The 22,227-nt window shown below is 38.4% G+C and overlaps 1 protein-coding gene across 1 annotated transcript in view; it reads right to left on the reverse strand.

Annotated features, from left to right (window-relative positions):
* dennd5a (DENN/MADD domain containing 5A) overlaps nucleotides 1-22,227 on the reverse strand; it is a 154,771-nt gene that overhangs the window by 79,567 nt on the left and 52,977 nt on the right. Inside the window, exons 2-4 of the mRNA XM_059975868.1 lie at nucleotides 9,410-9,481; nucleotides 8,447-8,556; nucleotides 4,090-4,762 (exon numbers count right to left, since the gene is read on the reverse strand). Of these exons, the coding sequence (XP_059831851.1) occupies nucleotides 4,090-4,762; nucleotides 8,447-8,556; nucleotides 9,410-9,481 (855 nt within the window). The remainder of the gene's footprint in view (nucleotides 1-4,089; nucleotides 4,763-8,446; nucleotides 8,557-9,409; nucleotides 9,482-22,227) is intronic.

Genomic DNA, 22,227 nt, shown 5'->3' on the forward strand with positions numbered 1-22,227 from the left:
AACTTGACTTTTGACAGACATCTACAATACAGACACACTATTCAGAAATACCCACTTCAATTGGTGATAAAATGTATACCAGCAAACATTGCAGAACACATAAAAGCATGAATTATGCATTAAAAGCATCCAACCCATCAGCTTTATCAAAACTCTTATCACTTTATGTCCCAGAAGCTCTCTCACTACCCACAATGTTCTCATCCATAGCAATAATCCTGAAACGCACCTGAACAAAAGTATATTAAATGCTCTATGTAGATAACATTAACATATCAGGTTTTTAAAGAATTAGTCTTAAAATTCTCATTCTGCAGTAATCTCAAATGTAATAGAACATCGAAATCTACAGCATATTAAAGGCCCTTCAGCTCACAATGTTGTGCTGATCATGTAACCTACTCTAGAAACTACCTAGAATTTCCCTAGCGCATAGCCCTCTATTTTTCTGAGCTCTATGTACCTATCTAAGAGGCTCTTTAAAGACCCTAATGCACCACCAGTGCATTCCACGCACCCACCAATGTCCGTGAGAAAAATTTACCCGACATTCCATCAGACCCATTACCAAGCACCTTAAAACTATGCCCCCTTGTGTTAGCCATTTCAGCCCTGAGGAAAAGCCTCTAGCCATCCACACAATTGATGTTCCTCATCATCTTATACACCTCCATCAGGTCACCTCTCATCCTCTGTTACTCCAAGGAGAAAAAGCCGAGTTCATTCAACCTATTCTCATAAGGTACACCCTCCAATCCAGGAAAAGTCCTTGTAATCTCTTCTGCACTCACTCTATAGTATCCACATCCTTCCTGTTGTGAGGTGTCCAGAATTGAACAGTATTCCAAGTGGGGTTTGACCAAGGACTTGTATAGCTGTAAAATTACCTCACAGCTCTTGAACCCAAACCCATAGCTGACAAATGCCAACAAATCATACACCTTCTTAACAACGCTGTCAACCTTCGCAGCAGCTTTCAGTGTTCTATGGACACGGACCCAAAGATCTCTTAGATCCTCCACACTGCCAGGAGTCTTACCATTAATGTTATATTCAGTCTTCAAATTTGCCCTACCAAAATGAACCACTTCACACTTAACTGGTTTGAAGTCCATCTGCCACTTCTCAGCACAGTTCTGCATCCTATCGATGGCCTGCTGTAACCTCTGACAACCCTCCAGACTATCCACAACACCCCAACCTTTATGTCATCAGCAAACTTACTAACCCATCTTTCTACTTCTTCATCCAGGTGATTTATATATTTAAAAAAAATCACAAAGGGGAGGTGTCTCAGAACAGATCCCTGTCCATATACACTTCATCCACTGCTCTACCTTTATCAATGTGTTTTGTTACATCCTCAAAGAATTCAATCAGGCTAATAGGGCACAACCTACCCTTGACAAAGCCATGCTGACTAACCCTAATCAGATTGTACCTCTCCAAATGCTCATAAATCCTGCCTGTCAGGATCTTCTCCAAAAACTTGCCCACCAGTGAAGTCAGACTAACTGGTCTATAATTTCCTGGGTTAGTTCTACTCTCTTTCTTGAACAAGGGAACAATATGTGCACCTGCATCCTATCCTGCACCGGTACTTCTCCTATCCCTGTTGATGAGACAAAAGTCATCGCAAGAGGCTCAGTAATCTCCATCCACACTTCCCACGGCGGTATATATCATCCGAACCCAGTGACTTATCTAACAATGCTTTTCAAAACCTCCAGCACATCCCCTTTCTTATTTTGTATATGCTTAATTTAATAGATAGACATTTTGTTAATTAAGTATGAGGTGTACGAAACAATCTTTATGTTGTTTCGTTATTAAGAACAATGACTCTTGTTAACTTGTGAAATTGCCAGCTATAATTTATGCTCCAAATCTTTCAAGTTCTTTTAAAAACTAGTAACCCTCTTAAAACACCAGGCTTGTAAATTCCCAGGAGACCCAAGATCACTAAACTTGTATTGCATGTCAGGTCTGGTGATGAAAAAATACAAGAGGTCCAGAAAGCTATCTCACATGCGAAGAGGCAATTCCAGACCAAACTTGAATCACTGAAGGATGCTTGAAAACTGTGGCAGTTTACCTCCAACAACATAAAACCGAACGACATATGTGCCAACAAGTTTTCATTCCCAGATGAGTTCAATGCAAGCATAAAAGGCATTGATCATCAAAACATGGGAGGCACTTTTATGAAATTCCACAGCCCCAATGATCCAGTGATTTCAGTTTGAGGCCAACTTGACAGCATCCTTCAGGACGGAGAAGCCTAGGAAAGCATCCAGATGAGATAACTGGTCAAATACTGAAGACCTGTGTTATCTCAACTGACTGGAGTGTTCAACTGATATTGCTCATCTCTAGCTTGGCAGCCCGAGGTACCCACCTGCTTCAAGCAGGCCTCAATTTTACCAGTGCATTCAATAGCATCATCCCCTCAAAATGAATCAATAAGCTCTAAGACCTACACCTCAACGCCTCCTTATGCGACTGGATCCTTAATTGCTTTAGTTTCAGATCCCAGTTAGTTCGATTGGCAACAACATCTAGGAAAGCAGGATCCATCGCCATGGACCCTCATCACCCGGGCTATGCTTGCTTCTCGCTGCTGCCATCAGGGAGGGAGTACAGCAGCCTCAAGTCCCATACCACCAGGTTCAGGAACAGTTACTGCTCAGAACAGATCCTCTGATATGATAACATGAAGAAATTAAAGTTATGACCCTCTCCACCTCTGATCCCCTACTGAGAACTGGCTTATGGCCCTCAACCATCAGGCTCTTGAACCCAGAGGGGATAACTACATTCACCCCAACACAAACTGATTCCACAACCTATGGACTCACTTTTAAGGACGCTACAATTCATGTTCTCGATATTTATTGGTTTTTTAAAAATGTATTATTACTATTGCTTTATTTCCCCCTTCTTTTCAGTATTTGCAAGTTTGTTGCCTTTTGCGCACTGGTTGTTTGTCCACATTTGTTGTGTGCATTTTCATTGATTCTATCATGTTTCTTTCTACTTACTATGAATACTTGCAAGAAAATGAATCTCAGGGTTGTCTATGGTGCTGTATACAGTATGTACTTTGATAATAAATTTACTTTGAACTTTGATGCTCACAAAGAGATTTGGCTTGTAAGCTAATTTAGTGTTTGATAAGCCAGCATATTTGGTCATTTGAAGATTCTGAGACTCCAGGCACTTGTAATCATTGTGTCCTTGCTCATCACCTCAGCCTTCACCCTTCATTCCCAACTGGCTCCATACACCCTTTTAATTTCCCAGTCTTCTTCAATCTATCAGCCACCTGCCTCTGTATCCAACACCATTGCTCACTCTTCCCCCCCTCTTTATGCTGGACAGCTTCCCTCTCCAGCCTTGGTCCTGATGCAGGGTCTTGCTTTGAAACAAGGATGTATCCTCCCCACCCCCAACAGATGCTGCTCATCCCGCCAAGTTCCTTAAGCAAATTGTCTTTTTTGAATTAGTGAGATTGAAAGTCACAATTAAGAAAGTAAAGCAAAAAGTCCAAAAAAGGTAGAAGCTGGGATCAATGAGAATGGAACAGTCAACAAGTTACAGCTGAATCCAGAGTTCAGTAAAATTATGGGCTCTAATCATGCTCCAGGGTAATGCAATGTCAAGAGAATGGGGAAGATTTGGGTGGAAATATTAGGCTGGTACCAAAGTTTTAAACTAAATTGCTTCAAATTAATCAGGTGGGATTAGGAAGCCCAGCTGCCCAAATAAAATGGAAAAGGAGAAAAATAGAATTCAAAACCACCCAGAAAGGTGAAAAGCAGACTAGTGAAAAGACCTGGAAGAGTTTGAATTACATGCAGAATCAGAGGCAAATGTTAAATAATGCAAAAACATGAAAATCTGCATCCGATAATGCCTATCAGTTTGCTACAAATTACACACGTTAAATTCTCAGTTGTTTGTTTTTATAATCAAAAGCTTCTTCAACCCAAAGCCATAAATAGATAGCCTTCCTTGTAATCTCTTGCAGGTGTCACCAATATCATTTTAAAAAAAAAAGTAAAATAAATTCATAAACACTGGACTTACGTTGGGAGTACAGCAGGATTTGCATTTCCAGCAATGCACAGGTGAAGAGTTGGAGCACATTTTCCAGACCCAAAAGTTCAAACATTTCATTAATTGGAAAGTCAAATAGTGGTAATTCATTGGCACTCGGCCTCTGACAAACAATTGGACCATATACACCCAAAAATTTTAACGATCTCCCCGCTGGTGGCAGTGGAACTTCATATAGAATATTGTAAACATAACTTTCGAGTGGTAGCGGAGGAGGTTGAAGAGAAGTCACAGCTTGATGGAGTTGTTCAAGAACTTTCTTACAGGCGTGCATGAAAGGCAAGGGTGTAATCAAGCAAATGCATTTTGAGACATAAAGTGTATCCTTGCTAATATCATACGAGTTAAAACGCTGTAGTTTAGACACTCCCGTAGACATGTCACCGCAGTTTTCAGAGATACTCTCAGCTGAGTTTATGCAGATTGTGGATGAGGTATGAAGGATATCGTATTGTTCTGCATTATGCATATGATACAGCGTTTGCATTGCGCTGCAAATCTGTTTACTTGCCACCTCTTCATAAAACGTGAGAGCAAATCCGTAGGTGCGAGAACCGTCCTCTCTCGTGATGATGAACGAATGGAATTGTGGGTCTCGGTTGTCAGACTGTGTTTTAAAGGAAAGGCCTTTCGGCATGCAGAGCTTGAACAAAAAGAAACACATGATAGTTATCTTCATTATAATGTGGAACATATTCCTTTGAAAAATAAACTTTCAAATTATGGGCCATGGATTTCTGATCATCAAATGGTCCCCAAACTTAAACGTACATAAATTTCTTAATTTAGACAGAATCCACAGTAAATTTCTCCAGTAGGTATAAGCTGGTGCTGATAGCATTGACACCTTTTCTCATCTTGAGTTCACCCCACATGCATAACTTGATTTCTCTCAACACATTTCCTCACATATTCCATGGAATAAATGGATAGGGTAAATTCTGTACATCTTTAAACAGGTATATGTTACTCTATCAGTATGTACACACATATTGTGATCCAATTGGGCAGGTGTGCAGGTTCTCAACAATTAATATTGTCACAGAAAATTTCTAATGATGCAGGGGAGGTGGGTGGGGGGGGGGGGGAAAGCAGAAATAGAACAGAAGATACACCTTTGATGAAATGAGAACAAATCAACTGACATGGAAAACTGAGGAGCATTGTGCTTCTTCGTGTTATAACAACAATGGTAGGTTTCTAGGGCAGGCCCAGTTTGTTAGGCTGTGTTACTGGACAGCCAAAATCTACAAATTGATGATAAGCAGAAATGACCTGTTTGAATTAGACAAAAAAAAAACAAAAGCCAGCTGCTTAAAAGTTAAAGAATTAAATGGAGTCTAGAAGGCTACAACATTGGACATATTCCTGGTAAATAGGGGATTTCAAGGATGAGGAAGGAAACTGGGGGAATGCAGAGCTGGTGTTACAATCAGATCAAACGCCATTTTATTGAATGGTGGAGTAGGTTCCTCGGAGTATTCCCCTATGTCTGCTCCAAACTGCCATGTTCACATGTTTGTAAAGACTACAACAAGACCAAAGATATCAAGAGTCAATATAATTCAGTATACTAAATCAGTCAAGTTGTAAATTCACCAGAAGCTCTTGGAAGCTGGCCTTCAAGTTCACAAAAATGACTGGAACTCTAATTTTTATGTCAATTGGTTTCACACAACACTAAGATTTCTAAATCTGATTTTAAAGGAAGAATTTTGTCAAGTCCTCTTTCGTAAAACTTCAACTTAGATACTTCTTTATTCATTAAGAACTCCACTACCCCATTGAATATTCTGTTTTACAACAGTACAGTAATTAGATAACCAAAATTGAATTATCAGTTCATTCCTATAATAATCATCAGCCGTGCTTTATACACACAGTTTTAAGTGGGTGGGAAAGGCAATATTTATTGGTCCATATACTAAAGGCTGATTACATACACCATGATTACTGCTATAACCCACACATGCCATCTGAATTGTTCCACTCCTCCACAAACACTGCTCCGCTTGAGAGACCAGACATTGATATCTGTGCAAGATCGCCAATCATGCTACAAAATGTGAAGATAATGCATTCAGGCATAAATGAACTTTTAATGGAATGATAAATCCAAGTAACCCTGATCATAAAAATTTAACCTGATTTCTTTCTGCTTTATAAATAATCATAGGTTTGTTTTTTTTAAACTTTCAATTTTTTTCAACCCTCGCTTCACACTCATAATACTGCAAATGAATTAAATATTTTGATTTATACTTCCTAGTTTGGATATCTGAGCCTAAAATCCAACTCTCAAAAAAAAACTGAGTTAGTGCCAAATCAGAGGCTGAAATTCAAGTAAATATTCTGAAAGAGAAGCCGAATATGCCTCAAATTTACATATTTAGGTTCAGAGCAGTCAGGAAAGGGGTTTGAAAACAAGTTGTTCACAGAAATAAAATCAGATAATATCCAATGAATGCTGATACAGAGTCAGTGTTTCAGGTCAATGACCCTGAGGCAAAAGGGCCCACGAAGGTACTGAGGTCATTAACCTGAAATATTATCTGATTACTTCTCTTCTAAATGCTGTCTGTCATGCCCTGTTTCCAATACATTTGTTTCCATTTGAGATTTCCAGTATTTGGAAAATTTAGATTTTTACTCACTGCTTACACAAATTAGATGAGTAAAATAAAACATTTAATTGATTCAACTTACTGGAAATATTTCATGCAAGTTTATTTTTTAAATATCTCATCAGCCTGTCTATCCAGACTTCAAAAATATAGGAGATAAAAATTTAATCCATGTGAGGCAAGCATCCTCAAGGGAGCACCTTTTGTGGGTCAGATGTACAGATAAACTCTGTCCAATACTAGTGAATCCTCAACTACAAATAGATTAGTTAATCTGCTTAATTTGAATTACCTATTATCTCCTACCTTTTAATAGCACAATTGCATCAAGTCGCTCCATTTAACATTAGGCAGAATTACTGGACTTAACTGCTACAATTACAGTGTTTGGACAGGCATTCAAATAATAAAGGCATTGATGGGCATGGGGTTGCCATAAGGCATCATGCTAGCATGAAAAAAATGGGCCAAAGGAGCCTAGTTCTGTGCCGTATCTTTCTGATAACATAAAGACAACCAATATTACATTAGTAGACTGAATACAAACAGAGGGAAAATGGATGGATTTTTCTGCCTCAAGAACCCTTTTGCAAGCATTGGGTTAGAATCCATCTCCTTCAATGGAGATTACATTCAAGGTCAATGCATATTTCACCACATAAGCAGGGTTGTTTCGAAGTGACAAAAAGCTTGGATTTTCCTTTCAGGCGCATTATCCAATACAGATGCCTCACACGTCGGCTTCTGAAGAAGTCGCTCTTCTATTGATATCTGCAGAGCACGATAAGGGGAAATTCTCCAGAACTACTGGCCCATGCTTCAGTGGTGTCGTCACCCTTTGTCAGGGTCCCAAATCTCAAAATCGTGATCTTGAGAATTACAGAAGGCAAGCCTAACCTCATGGATATTTCCATTATCTACCCAGATTACCAAGAAAATGCTACAAATGAGTAATTAAAATGTAGTTAGGCTGCTAAGAGACCAGAGTTGCATCCCACTGCTGCACTTGAGAATAAAACTTTAACTAGAAGTACATTCAACGTACTAATCTGTATGTCAAAATAACTGAGGGGTAATTTAGTTCATCTACTCTATCCCACACACTCCTCCCAACCCCAGCTCCAGTTCTACTGCTAATTGCAATAGTAGATGATGTGGATTTACACTGTTGCCCAAAATGAGTCAATGTCCGATTTTTCTTTCCACTTGTGGTTGCATTCATTTTCAGTTCAAGCTTTCACTTGAAGACATAGCCAAATCTGAAACTCACCAGATGAATTTGCCCCCCTCCCAATTACCACCCAGACTTGCAGCTGCCATGGTAGTGTAGTGGTTAGCGTGATGCTCTTGCAGCTCGGGCTGTCAGAGTTCTGAGTTCAATTCCGACATCATCTGTAAGGAGGCTGTGCGTGGGTTTTCTCTGGGTGCTCCAGTTTCCTCCCACAGTCCAAAGATACAGTGGTTAGTAGGTTAACTGGTCACTGTATACCGTCCCATGATTAGGCTAGGGTTAAATCAGGGGTTGCTGGGTGGCTTGGCTCAAAGAGCCGGAAGGGCCTATTCCGAGCTGCTTTCCAAAGAATAAATGAATAAATTCTGGATGAAAAATAGACAAGGGGATCTATTGATTTTCCAGAGAAAAAAAGAAATCTTTGTTTGTTTGGATTTAGACCAGTTTCACAGAACATGTTAGGCATACTAACCATCCCAACAGCATCCTGATCAAAGGGGTTCCATTCCACATTTTCTGGATAATGAGCCAACACTTTAGATTTAAAAGTTCTGCGCAAAGGGCTCTGTTCATAATTTTCACCTGAAACAAAGAAAAAAACACACACATGCATTGATTAAAAAGTTTTCCAACCTGAACAAGAACACAGCAGTGACCAAAATCCAAGAAAGGACAGAATTACTCAAATCAAGGTCATCCTACTAAAAGCAGAATTCAGGAAGCGCTGCTCATATAGTGGTCAAGATTGCACAAATGCATTTAGACAACAATGTAAATTATTATGGCCAAAAATCTGTTTTTTTAGAAAAAGGGAAATGTATGGATCTTTCACAATTCTATCAAAACATTTGAGTTTCATTCTGACTTTGATTGCTTCAATTAACGGAAAAGGGCAAAAAGATCATTGCACAACTGTGTTTAATGAGCCATTTCATGTAATTATTTATCTGTTCTCAGAAAAAAAATCTGAGTATGAATCAGGATTGTGCTTGGGGAAAAAAAAACATTTCTGATTAATCAAATTGCCTAACAAGTAAATGGTAATATCAAAAGATGGATTTCTTAAACTATTTCAATTGGGAAGGAAATTGCTACTTTTAGTCAAATAAAGGAAATTACAAGCAGTCCTGCTATCTGTTAGATTTTGTTTATCAGAAACAGCTCTGAATGCTTGCTGTTCTTTTGTGCACAAGATAAAGAGGAAAAACACACACAGAGAGGCTGCATCTTTTCAGAAGAGGAAGAAGCTTAAAGAAAACACCACAGAATTAGGAAAAAAAGCTGCTCCAAAAGCTGTATCGAGGCGAGAAGCCCAAAATACAATCCCGTCACCTGCTAAGCAACATAGCTGTGAAAAGAAGGAACTGGAAAGTTAAAAGATCAAAAGGTCACTAGAGTCACAAGGATGACATAGGACCATCAGAAGGGATTTTACCTTCATTTGCACTTGAACTGACTCGCCCAGCACCATCTCTGCCTTTAGAAGCCTGTAAGAACTGGCATAAAGCTATATAACAAATAAAATAACAATTAATTACAAATTGATTTGTTCCTTGTACACATATCAAAAGAAAAAGAAATGAATACACAAATATTAATTCAGGTTACCAGGCCAATAAAAAGTGCAAGGATGATGAAAAATATTTAGAAAATACCTTGATTTTAACCTACAGTTTTATATTGTTGTTATCCAGTCAATATCAAATGCAGATCTGTATAACAAACCAGTTTTAAAATGTTTTTGGATGAATTAAATAAAATACAACTCAGAATTCAAGTCGTTTTCTGAGTGCATTTTGACTTCTTAAAAATCTAAATCAAAAGCAACTTAAAATATTTGTAAAGTTGTATCATAGTTGCTGACCAAAAACCGACAGCTCTACTTGAACCCAATTTCCAAAATGATGAACAAAATTATTCTATTATTACAGGTATTTGCACACACTCAAAACAATTTGGTGAAAAATGTTTAATTAAAAGATTTACTGACCCAAAAATAAAAAAAAGTCTACTACTTCCAAAATTGGAAAAAAAAGTCTCCTATTAAATACAAAGCTCTCCCACCCCCGTAAAATGTTCAGAATATGAAAATAATTGATGGATATCAGTCAGCTTTGGACACTGCAGAGAGTTAACACTTCAGGAAAATAAGCAAAGACCAAGCAACAAATATTAAACTACCACACACAAAATGCTGGAAGAACTCAGCAGGCCAGGCTGCATCTGTGGAAAAGAGTATCGTTGACGTTTCAGGCTGAGACCCTTCTTCAGTCTTGATGAATGACCTCGGCCCAAAACATTGACTATATTCTTTTCCACAGATGCTGCCTGGCCTGTTGAGTTCCTCCAGCAATGTGTGTGTGTGTGTGTGTTGCTTGGATTTCCAGCATTTGCAGATTTTCTCCAGTTTGTAACAAATATTAAACAGATATTAATGTGGATATTAATGTCCATTCCTGATACAACAATTTCAGGATCAATCTAATGGTACAATGACTAAGGTACTCACTCGCCTTCATCTCAGTAATAAATTTCAACTTCTATTGATTCATGATTTTAATCAGTTCAGAAGTGGCACTTGATACAACTGAGCAAACTTGCAGTGCTTCAAATCAACAAGCTCCACCAGATTAACACAAGAGACTCTGCAGATGCTGGAAGTCCAGAGGAACACACACAAACTTCAGGGGGAACTCAGTAGGTCAGGCGGCATTTCTGGAGCAGGATAAACAGTTTACATTTCGGGCCAAGACCCTGCTTAGTTACTCCAGTATTTTGTGTTCATTGCTCTGGATTTCCAGCATCTCCAGAATCTCTAGTGTTTACAAATTTTAAAACACAGTATTTTAAGGAGGGCGAGGGGTGGTGAGACTACATAGACTTAAGACAAAGGTTGCCACAAGATGGCAAAATTGATTTTAAGTACTGCCTGAGATAAATGAATCTTAGTTGACCACAGCAGAATTGTTTGGAGTGTAAAATGAGGAAGATGAATGAGGGAACTTTGATTGTTGCATTTCCTTTCTACTCTCTTGAATTTAAATGAAGCAATACCAGATGTAAGGGTGTATTCTGGAGTTAGGATATATAGCAAACATTAATTTCACCAGCAACCAATCTTTAGACATGAACATGGATTGTAGACTAAATTTAAAATGCAGCCATAAACAATAGTTTTCCTGGAACTGTAAACTGGAGTTGATTGCAAACCAGACAATGCTGATTAACATTCATTTTGGGTGTCTGGAGTGTGGGTGCAAAGAAGGAGGTGTGAAAACTATATATAATTCAAAAGGGAGCATTGCAGATGCATTGCAAATGTAGAATTGTCCTGCTGTTACCTTTGATCTTTAGCATATAAAATTGTCATGTAATATTGGGTTGGGAGGTCACTTCCTCCCAGACTGTCTCACTATGATGCCTGCTGCTCATTTTGTTGAATAAACACTCCTACATCCCCTCGCTTCAGTATCACCCTGGTGCTTTTGTTCATATCACAACACCTGCCATCTTTTTTTCATTTAAAACTTAATTGTAGGTAATTAGTTTTGGAGGTAATTGGTAAACATAGTTCAAACAAAAAAGTGCAACGTCAGACGAGAGATTAAAGAACGCAGTGCAAGGATTTGAGAAAGATAATTTGATTAACACTGATTAACCATTTTAATCAGTGGTTAAAATACGCTAGCCCCAATTCCTACACACCCTTTCCCATCATCAGTCAAAGCTTTCCTTTCATAACCCAAATAATTCTATCAATTAACATGGATGAATGTGTTCTCTCATAAGATAATTTGCTGTACCACTTACATAGAAGATTTTGTGGGAGGAAATGGTAAGGTGATTTTAAGCAAAAATGTCCTTTCTTTGGGTAGGTTCACTTTCAATTCTCTTCCATTTGTACCTTTGGTATGACTGCTTTTTTAATACTATTTATTTCCTTTGCTCTGGAATCTATATTGATTCATTAGGCAATGGTATTGGTGCTGGATCAAGTCAAGTGAATGATCAACGAAATGAATGCCTCATTGTGAATGAAAGTTTTAAAGACTCTGGAAAGAAAGATACTGAGCAATTGAAACTTCAAAAGAGAAATTGCTTAGCTATTATTTGATCATAAACTTAAAGACAGTCTTTCTAATGAGACTGTATTTTAATATATTTGATTGCAAATCATTAATTAAACTCAGCAACTATGAATATGCATCTTTTGCAGTGATATAATGCACTGAATGATGAGAGGAGATAAGTGGGTCTCCAATATAAGACTATTGAGCACAATCTACCTCAATATCACCTTACTGCAGATGTCTACAATTGTGGCACTTCATTCTCTTACTGTTTCAATAAGGTTATGAATGATCTGGCTGTGGACTCAGCTCCACCTACCTGACTGTGCACGGCAACCCTCAAGTCCCCTACTAAACAGAAAAAATTCTAACTGTGCCTTAGTTGAGTGGTGTCACAGCAACAACCTTGCACTCAATGTCAGTCAGATGCAACTGATTGTAGACTTCAGAAAAGGGTAAGATGAGGGAACACACTCCAAAGAATCAGGAATAAAAAGAATGAACAATTTTGTTCCTGAGTGTCAACATCTCTGAGGATCTTTCCTGGGCCCAACATTTTGATGCATCGACAAAGAAGGCATACCAGCGACTATATTTCATTAGGAGTTTAAGGAGATTTAGTATGTCAAAGACACTTGCAAATTTGTACAGATGTACTGTGGAGATCACTAACTCGCTCCATCACTGTCTGACATGGGAGGGTGACTGCATTGTTATAAGCTGCAGTATTATAAACTTAGTCAGCTCCATCACGGGAACTAGCCTCTGTAGTATCCAGGACATCTTCAAGGAGTGATACCTCAAAAAAGTGGTATCAATCATTGAGGACCCCCATCACCCAGGACATACCCTGTTCCCACTGCTGCCATCAGAAAGGAGACACAGGAGCCTGAAGGCACCCACCCAATCATTCAGGGAAGGCTTCTTCGGCTCTGCCATCCGATTTCTGAATGAACACTGAACCTGTGAACATTACCTCACTACATTATTTTTAGTTTTGCACTACTTAATTAACTATTTATATTCTTACTATGATTCTGCTCTTTTTCCTCTATTGGCATGGTCAAGTGGCTAAGGCGTCTGTCTAGTAATCTGAAGGTCGCTAGTTCGAGCCGTAGCTGAGGTAGCATGTTGTGTCCTTGAGCAAGGCACTTAACCACACATTGCTCTGTGATGACACCAGTGCCAAGTTTTATGGGTCCTAATGCCCTTCCCTTGGACAACATCAGTGCCGTGGAAAGGAGAGACTTGCAGCTTGGGCAACTGCTGCTCTCCCATACAACCCCGCCCAGGCCTCAGTCATCATTGAAAATTGATGAACAGCTGAAGAAGAAAGATGTATTGCATTGTACTGCTGCTGCAAAGACAACAAATTTCATGACATATGCCGATGATATTGAACCAGATTCTGATTTAATGAGGTAGCTTCTAATGCTTCCAAGGGTGGAGAATCCTACAGATTCACTATTCACCAGGAAAAACAGTTTCTCCTCATCTCCATCCTCAATCTACTACCCTGAATATATCCCCTAGTTCTAGTCTCACCTACCACTGGAGACAACTATTCTAGTCTTACCTACCACTATAAGCAACTTATCAATCCCTTTCTCCATTTTGTGTTTCTATGAGATCCTCTCTCATTCTTCTGAATTTAGAGCATTTAGTCCCAGAGAACTAAATCTCTCCTCATATCCAGAGATTCTGGATAGTTTTGTCCCATTGAAGGATCTAATCAAGAAGAAAGAATCGCATGTAAGGTTTAGGAAGCAACGATCAGACAGGGCTCTGAAGAGTTACAAGTTTGTCAGGAATGGACTTAGATTTAGAAGGGGTCATGAGAAGGCCTTGGTGAGTACAACTAAGTAAGAGCCAAAGGTGTTCTACATGGTTGTGAAGAACAGAGTAAGGGTGAGTGTTGGAGGAGGTAGTGATGATCCTTAAAGAATACTTTACAGTGAGAGGGACACTGATGAATGTGAGGACAGCATAAAGCAGGCTGATATACTAGAACACATTGACATTAAGGAGGATGTGCTAAAACCTTTTGAAAGTCCTTGGGGCTGGACAGAACCAGAGATGATGTTACTGTGGGAAGCAAGGGAAGAGATTGCTGCACTTCACACACACACGCACACATATATGTTGTATTCATTTCTAATTGCCTCATTTAGAAAGAATATGGAGGAAGAAAGAGTGCAGAAGAGATTTACCAGGATATAAGGTAGTCCAGATGCTGAAAATCTAGAGCAATACCCACAACGTGCTGGAGGGGCTCAATAAACAGTCGATGTTTCAGGCAGAGACCGCTTACCAGGATGCTGCCCGGACCACAGAGCATGCCTTATGTGGAAAGGCTGAGTAAGCTAGGGCTTTGGAGAGAATGCGGTTGAGAGGTGACTTGGTAGAGATGTACAAGATAAAAGGTATAAATAGGATGGACAGCCAGCACTCCCCCCTCCCCCCAGAGAGTTAAGACTAATACAAGAGGGCATAACTTTAAGTGTTGGGAGAAAAGTAAAGAGGGAGTGATGTCAGAGGTACGTTTTCTTTAACGGAGAAAGTGGTAGGTCTGTAGAACACCCTACCAGGCGGTGGTAGGGGCAAATACATTAGGGACATTGTTGGAGTGGGGTAGTATTAGAGTGGAGGCTTTGGCTCAACAGACTTGGGCAAGCACAAGAAGATGTTCCAAGCAAGTTTCTAGCAAGATTTTTTTCCTCTTACTTTCTCTATTAGTATTAATTAGCACACTGAGAATAGTTGCATGTTTTTTGTGAGATGTGGGAACTCTGGGAGATCTCCAGTCTCCCTCTTAACTACATCTGCACAAAATGTATCAAGTTGGATATGACCTTTGGCTCATACGGGAGAATAAGGAGGTGATAGATAGGAGCTACAGAGAGGTAGTCACCCCCCCCCCCCCCCAAGTTGCAGGAGGTAGGTACCTAGGCGACTGCCAGGAAAGGGAAAAGAAATAGGCAGCTAGTGCAGAGTACCCCTGTGGCCATAGGTTTACGACTTTTTTTTTTACTGTTGGGTGTTGAGGAGGAAAAGAGATCAATCTACCAGGGGAAGCCACAATGACCAAGTCTCTGGCACCAAGTCTGTCATTGAGGCTCACCCATCATCTAGCTTGTCCTCCCATTTATTCATAATTTTTGTAAATTCCCTACAAAATTCATTTGCAGACCATCTTACATTTAAATCTCTGAAGAAAGGTTATTGACTTTAAAAATCAACTCAGTTTTTATGTCCACAAATGCTGCTTGATCTGATGAATGTTTCCATGATTCTTTCTTTAATTTTATTAAATAAGGCCTCCAGTCCTGGTCTCACCTGCATGCGTAAACATCAGGTTAGAAATTAGATCACATCGCACTTATTTATTTCTGTGCTGTGCATTTGAAAATCTAACTCACCATGGAGTAAAATATGAGAACAGCCAGTTACTGGCTTAAATAGCTGAAGTGACATTTGCATCAGATGTGCATCAAATGATGTCATCCATTCCAACCTAGTAAGCACTAGCATGGAAATTAGTCCACAGACTTAAAGTTGTTGAGTACTAAATAGATAGCATTTCTCTTAGTGGCTCAATGAGTGCCTATTCCACCATGTTAAATAGACGCACAAAAAGGCACTTGTCAACCTAGATCCAGGCAGAAATCTACAGCAATCAGGATTAAAACTGTGTTGTAAGTATATGTAAGCCAACACCCAACAAAACTCTAACAAATTATTATGGGTGTCTGTAAAATAATGGCAGTGCAGCTATTTCATATGTACAATCAAATGCACAATGTAATTTACATTTTGTATTAAGTTAAATTGTCCAATGAAAAAATCTGAAATGAATACCTCGTAGAATGGAGAAGGCAGCATGAAAATACAGACGGGATTTCACACGTTTTGCTTGTGAACTGTTGCCAATCGCTAAGATCATTATTCATAATACTATTATGGATTAATGGTTTCAGACTGCATAATGCTTCAAACTGTTTGGTCAGGTATCAATTATCCCCTGAAGCAAGACGAGTAATATAAATGTTACAAAGAGATCAGAATAAAGCCTGATTCACCATGTGTTCTGAAAAGAAAAGGAGTTATAAACTTGTGAATTAGGCCTACTGAAACCTCAAGACATCTTTAGGAAGAGTGATGGAATATAAAAATAGTGTACAAGGAATAAATAGGACAACACAAGCCACTGATCACTGAAATAAACTATTCAACTGAGAGCAAAAGATTTGCAATTAAAAGTAGATTTTAACTGGCAATTGTTTCAGCAAACATGGAGTTTCAAAACACTCCAGAATTTTGCTGTGAAAGTTACAATTAAACTGTTTCAAATTATTCAAGCTATTAATCACAAATGTCCTTAAATAACTATGTCAATGTAACCAAAACTGCAAACCATTTAAGGTTTGTTTAACATTTCTCACAAAACATAATAGATCATTGTCGATACAGGCACATATTAAATGTGTGACATGGAGAAATAACTACTTGGCAGGAACGGGCATCATAAAACAGATGAATTTAAGATTAATATCCAATTGCTTGTTTTGTTCTTGTATAGAATTAGTACTGAGGAGTAAATGTAATAATAGACAGCACCACCTTGCTAAATAAAGCAATAGAAAGATCTGCCACTCGTGGAAACAACATGGGCAGCTATCTTGTACCTCAAGTATTCTGCAGCAGTATCTGCAAGACTGCTGCTTGTGAGAAAAGTTAACTGGATATTGATTTTGTATATTTTGAATACGATTCTAAAGTGCCTTGCAATATGATTATACAAAGTAGGAGTTAATACAAAACCTTAGCAATTCAATTTATAAAGATAAATGGAAGCTGTCATCTTAATTAGCAGCTTAAAACAGCTTTAGCTATGAATCAAGCATATAGAGCAGTTAATATTATAATTGAAGTACAATGCAAACTGAAGTAGTTGCGATAGTAAAAACATTCTTACTAGTACAGAGAATCACATAAATTTTTCAAAGTGAGGAAAAGGCTACAGTGAATTAATGCGGAATCCAAGCAGCACAATTTTTAAAAACTCAACAAGACTGCCAATCAAGTCAAAGGACTACTGAACAAAACCTTACTCCAGAAATGGGCAAGCAAGCAATCTAATCAATACTGCAGGGAGTGCAATATCACCTGATATGTCTCAATGTGAAGCCCTAATCCCCTCAGGTGAATGCAAAAAAAAAACACAATATTATTCAAGGAAATCCTCCTGGTGCCTTACCCAATATTTACACCTCTATGCTCTAAGTGTTATTTTTGTTGATTTGCACAGTTCATCTTCTTTAGCATATTGGCTTGGTGGTCTTTTTTATGTATAGAGGTTTCCATGAATTCTATTTTATCTCTATTTTCCTGTAAATGCCTGAAATATAGAATATGGTAACATATGTACTTTGATAATAAAATTTAATTTGACTTTATGAACTGCTAATATAATTGAGCCATCTACAGTGGCATGCAAAAGTTTGGGCACCCCTGGTCAAAATTTCTGTTACTGTGAATAGTTATGTGAGTAGAAAATGAACTGATTTCCAAAAGTCAAAGTTAAAGATGAAACATTACTTTCAATATTTTAAGTAAGGTTAATGTAGTATTCTTGTTTTGTACAATTTTAGAGTGGGATAAAAAGGAGCACCATGCAAAAGTTTGGGCATCCCAAGAGATTTGAGCTCTCAGATAACTTTTACCAAGGTTTCAGACCTTAATTAGCTTGTTAGGGCTATGGCTTGTTCAGTCATCATTAGGAAAGGCCAGCTGAAGCAAATATCAAAGCTTTATAAATACTCTTACTCCTCAAACCTTGTCCCAACAATCAATAGCCATGGGCTCCTCTAAGCAGCTGCCTAGCACTCTGAAAATTAAAATAAATTATGCCCACAAAGCAGGAGAAGGCTATAAGATAGCAAAGCTTTTTCAGGCAGCTGTTTCCTCAGTTCGTAATGTAATTAAGAAATGGCAGTTAACAGGAACGGTGGAGGTCAAGTTGAGGTCTGGAAGACCAAGAAAACTTTCCGAGACAACTGCTCGTAGGATTGCTAGAAAGGCAAATCAAAAACCCGTTTGACTGCAAAAGACCTTCAGGAAGGTTTAGCAGCCTCTGGAGTGGTGTGCACTGTGCTACTGTGCAGCGACACCTGCACAAATATGACCTTCATGGAAGAGTCATCAGAAACCTTTCCTGTGTACTCACAAAATTCAGTGTCAGAAGTTTGCAAAGGAATATCAAAACAAGTCTGATGCATTTTGGAAACAAGTCCTGTGGACTAATGAAGTTAAAATAGAACTTTTTGGCCGCAATGAGCAAAGGTACGTTTGGAGAAAAAAGGGTGCAGAATTTTATGAAAAGAACACCTCTCCAACTGTTAAACACGGGAGTGGATCGATCATGCTTAGGGCTTGTGTTGCAGTCAGTGGCACGGGGAACATTTCACTAGTAGAGGGAAGAATGAATTTAATTAAATACCAGCAAATTCTGGAAGCAAACATCACGCAATCTGTAAAAAAGCTGAAGATGAAAAGAGGGCACCTTCTACAACAGGATAATGATCCTAAACTCACCTCAAAATCCACAATGGACCACCTTAAGAGGTGCAAGCTGAAGGTTCTGCCATGGCCCCCGACCTAAACATCAAAGATCTGTGGATAGACCTCAAAAGAGCAGTGTGTGCAAGACGGTCCAAGAATCTCACAGAACTAGAAGCCTTTTGCATGGAAGAATGGGCGAAAATCCCCCAAACAAGAATTGAAAGACTCTTAGCTGGCGACAGAAAACATTTACAAGCTGTGATGCTTGCCTAGTGTTACTAGGTACTGACCATGCAGGGTGCCCAAACTTTTGCTTTGGTTTCTTTTCCTTTTTTTGTTATTTTGAAACTGTAAAAGATGGAAATAAAAAAGTAACCTTGCTTAAAATATTAAAGAAATGTGCCAATTTTAACTGTATGCCTTTAGGAAATCAGGTCATCTTTTACTCACTTTGCTATTCATAGTAACAGAAATTTTGACCAGGGGTGCCCAAACTTTTGCATGCCACTGTATGCTCATCCTTTCATTGATGTTTGTGGAACTTTTATGAAATTGGCAGCACATGTTTATGATGCCTCAAATGTGCTAAATTAGCTGCAAAATGTTTTGGGACACCTTATAGGTCTTCTTGCAAATATCGATAAATAAAAGTTACATGACTCATTTTGCAAAGCACTTATTGTGAAGCATGACATTTGTAGGAACCAATCTTGCTCCCTTTCCTTTTGCAGTTTTATTGACCCGTCATTGAATTATCTACAGTTAAATTTGTAATTAAAAACAGGCAACCATTTCCCTTCTGGCCAATTGTAGATGAAGTTCTGAACAGAGGTCACTGATCCAAAACTGAGTGACAGCAGTGGATTACAGATGGTCTCAATGAAGTTCCCTGGAGAGGGGGAAATTGGTCTATTTCTGGTGAGCAGGCACATTTTTCCTGGAATGGTATACATAATGAAACGGCAAATTCAAACACCTTCATACAGCTGAATAGCTTACTGACACTCGGATTCAAGATTTCCATTAACACTGTGGTCTCTCATAATAAACTTAACATAAAATGTCACAATAAAAAGATAACCTAACAAAAGTTAATGCCATACCACTAGTTGAGAGATCAGGAAAGGTGCATAAATATTTGTAGTTCGAAAGGATAAACAGGAGACAGATTTCAAACAGATTTTGGAATTGTGAAAATATTGCAAGTTACGAACTGTTGCAACTTTAGGAAATTAAACAATTCTGAACTTTAAATGAAATTATGATTTTGTAATTCAAATGAATGGGGAAGCAATAAGAGTTATCAAAATGAGCACTCCATGTTCAATCTGTATTTTTAAATAGATTACGTAAAAATTGAAATTCTGTAAAACTTCTCTTAAATACACAAATACAAACCAGATATGAAATAACCTTGGAGTTGCACTCCAACCCAGTCAAGAAATTATTATGTCATTCAACCCACAGGAAGTCTTAGTTTTTGTAATTAGCACACATCACCTGTCAGATCAATTTGACCCAGATCTGCTGAACTCCAAAAAGTAAACTGCACCTTGGCTGTTCAAAAGAAAACACAGTAACCCAACTTACTGTGCAAAAAAAGGCTGAGAAACACTAAATTAGAAGTAAAGAAATAATTTAAAACTGAACAGGCAATTTAGTAAAAGTACAGTTAGTTTGACAGAAAAGACTTTTTATTTACATGGATGTTTGATAATGTGAATATAACAAAAATTAAAATAACTACAAATATTAGAAGACCTTGAAGTTTTGAAATGGAGTTTACTCTAACTTTGATTTCATTTCAAAACTGCCAAAGGAAACAGATTGGTTCACTAATTAATCAACAACTCTTTTTTTTTGCATTTTTCCAGCATTCGCTGTTTTCATAAATTTGTACTTGCAAGTATTGTTTCTAACTATAAACTAGCCTTATTGAACTATCAGTTCTAAACAATGTTTAATTCATGGCTATTCTCCAAGTCTTAAATCAGAATACAAATTGAGGAACTACTGTCAGGGTATGAATTGTGTATGGTGCAAAGGGGATGACGGCAACAGATTTTTTTTTACAGTGTAAATAAAAGGGGTAAAGAAAGTTCATCAAATAAAATGGATGTCACCCATGACTGATTATTGTGACATGGTTTGCTAATTGCCAAGTATTAAAGGGTTGCTGAAACCTCTAGAACTATTTCCTTTCATGAGTCACCACTGCAACAACATTACTGGGAAGCTGAGGTGCACTTTTCTAAAAATATGAAAACACAACAGATTGGGATGTCACTGGTACAAACACCTCTTTAAAAAAAACTGCCAAATTCCCAGCTTACCTTGTGCATCATAATTACTTTATGAGCTCAATTTAAGGCACATACAGTGTCCTCATTATCCACCAACTTACACATAATGTACACGTCTCAAATTCATGGAGCTGCTTAATTGTAGAGGTGCACTCATTAATTTCTAATGCACCAAAGGACACGTGCTGTGAAATCTGTTTGGAGCACAGGCTGGGTGTAGAGCAGGAGCTGGGGTCCAGAACTCAGGCAAGTACACAGCCAGACTCTGAAGCTAATATGTTTCAGCTAGTTGTGACAAACAAATCTGCAAAGTTCATCCCTGCTAATGTACAACTTGTTATATCCAAGGGGAGGTCATTGCCAGCTTTCATAGTGGCATTTGTTACTTTTCTAATCCGTAGGAACTCCGTTCCCCCATCCCACATGAATAATTTCCACTTAATCCAGTGCAGTAAGAACAATAAATCCTGTGCAGTTATCAAAATGATTCCAAAATGTTGCATTAAAATGGCTTTAGTTCCAATTTTTCAATAAAGCATCAAAAATTTTTAGTATGGATCGTTCAGCACAGCCAAGAAGATTCTGTCACATTTCAAACACACCTTGCTGAGGAAATAGAGGGGCTACTGCAGTTTTCCAATGGACCATCCAGTTAGTCTACAGTACAAATCAGCTTCTAAGTCAAAATCAAGGTACATACTTTAATCAAAATAAATATCACTGTACGCTACCTTGAGATTAATTTTCTCAAATATTTACAGAAAAATAAAAAAATACAAAAGAATTTATAGAAAACTATACAACAAAACATAAAAGACAGATTGTGCATATAAGTGTTAAATAATACTGAGAAAATTAATTGTCGAGTCCTTGAAAGTGGGTTTGTAGGTTGTGGAATCAGTTTGGAGTTCAGATGCCGGATGATTGTTGGGTGGCAACTGTTCCCGAATCAGGCTGGAGGGCTTTTCCTGTATCTACCACTTTCTGTAGACTTTTCCATTCATGGGCATTGGTGTTTCCACCCCAGACTGTAATGCAACCGGTCTCCACTTATAGAAATGCCAGCATGCCTTCTTTCGATGGCACTTGCGTGCTACTCCTAGGACAAATCCTCTGATAACAAGGAACTAACCCTCTCCACCTCTAATCCCCTAATAAGAATTGGCTCATGGACCTTTGACTTCTTCCTGTAGTCAATAATTAACTCTCTGGTTTTGCTGATGTTGAGTGATAGGTTGTTGTTGTGGCATCACTCAGCCAGAATTTCAAACTCCCTCCTATACACAGATTCATTACCACCTTTGATTTGGTGTCATCAG

The sequence above is a fragment of the Hypanus sabinus genome, chromosome 7 (assembly GCF_030144855.1).
Source record: "Hypanus sabinus isolate sHypSab1 chromosome 7, sHypSab1.hap1, whole genome shotgun sequence".
Classification (NCBI taxonomy): domain Eukaryota; kingdom Metazoa; phylum Chordata; class Chondrichthyes; order Myliobatiformes; family Dasyatidae; genus Hypanus; species Hypanus sabinus.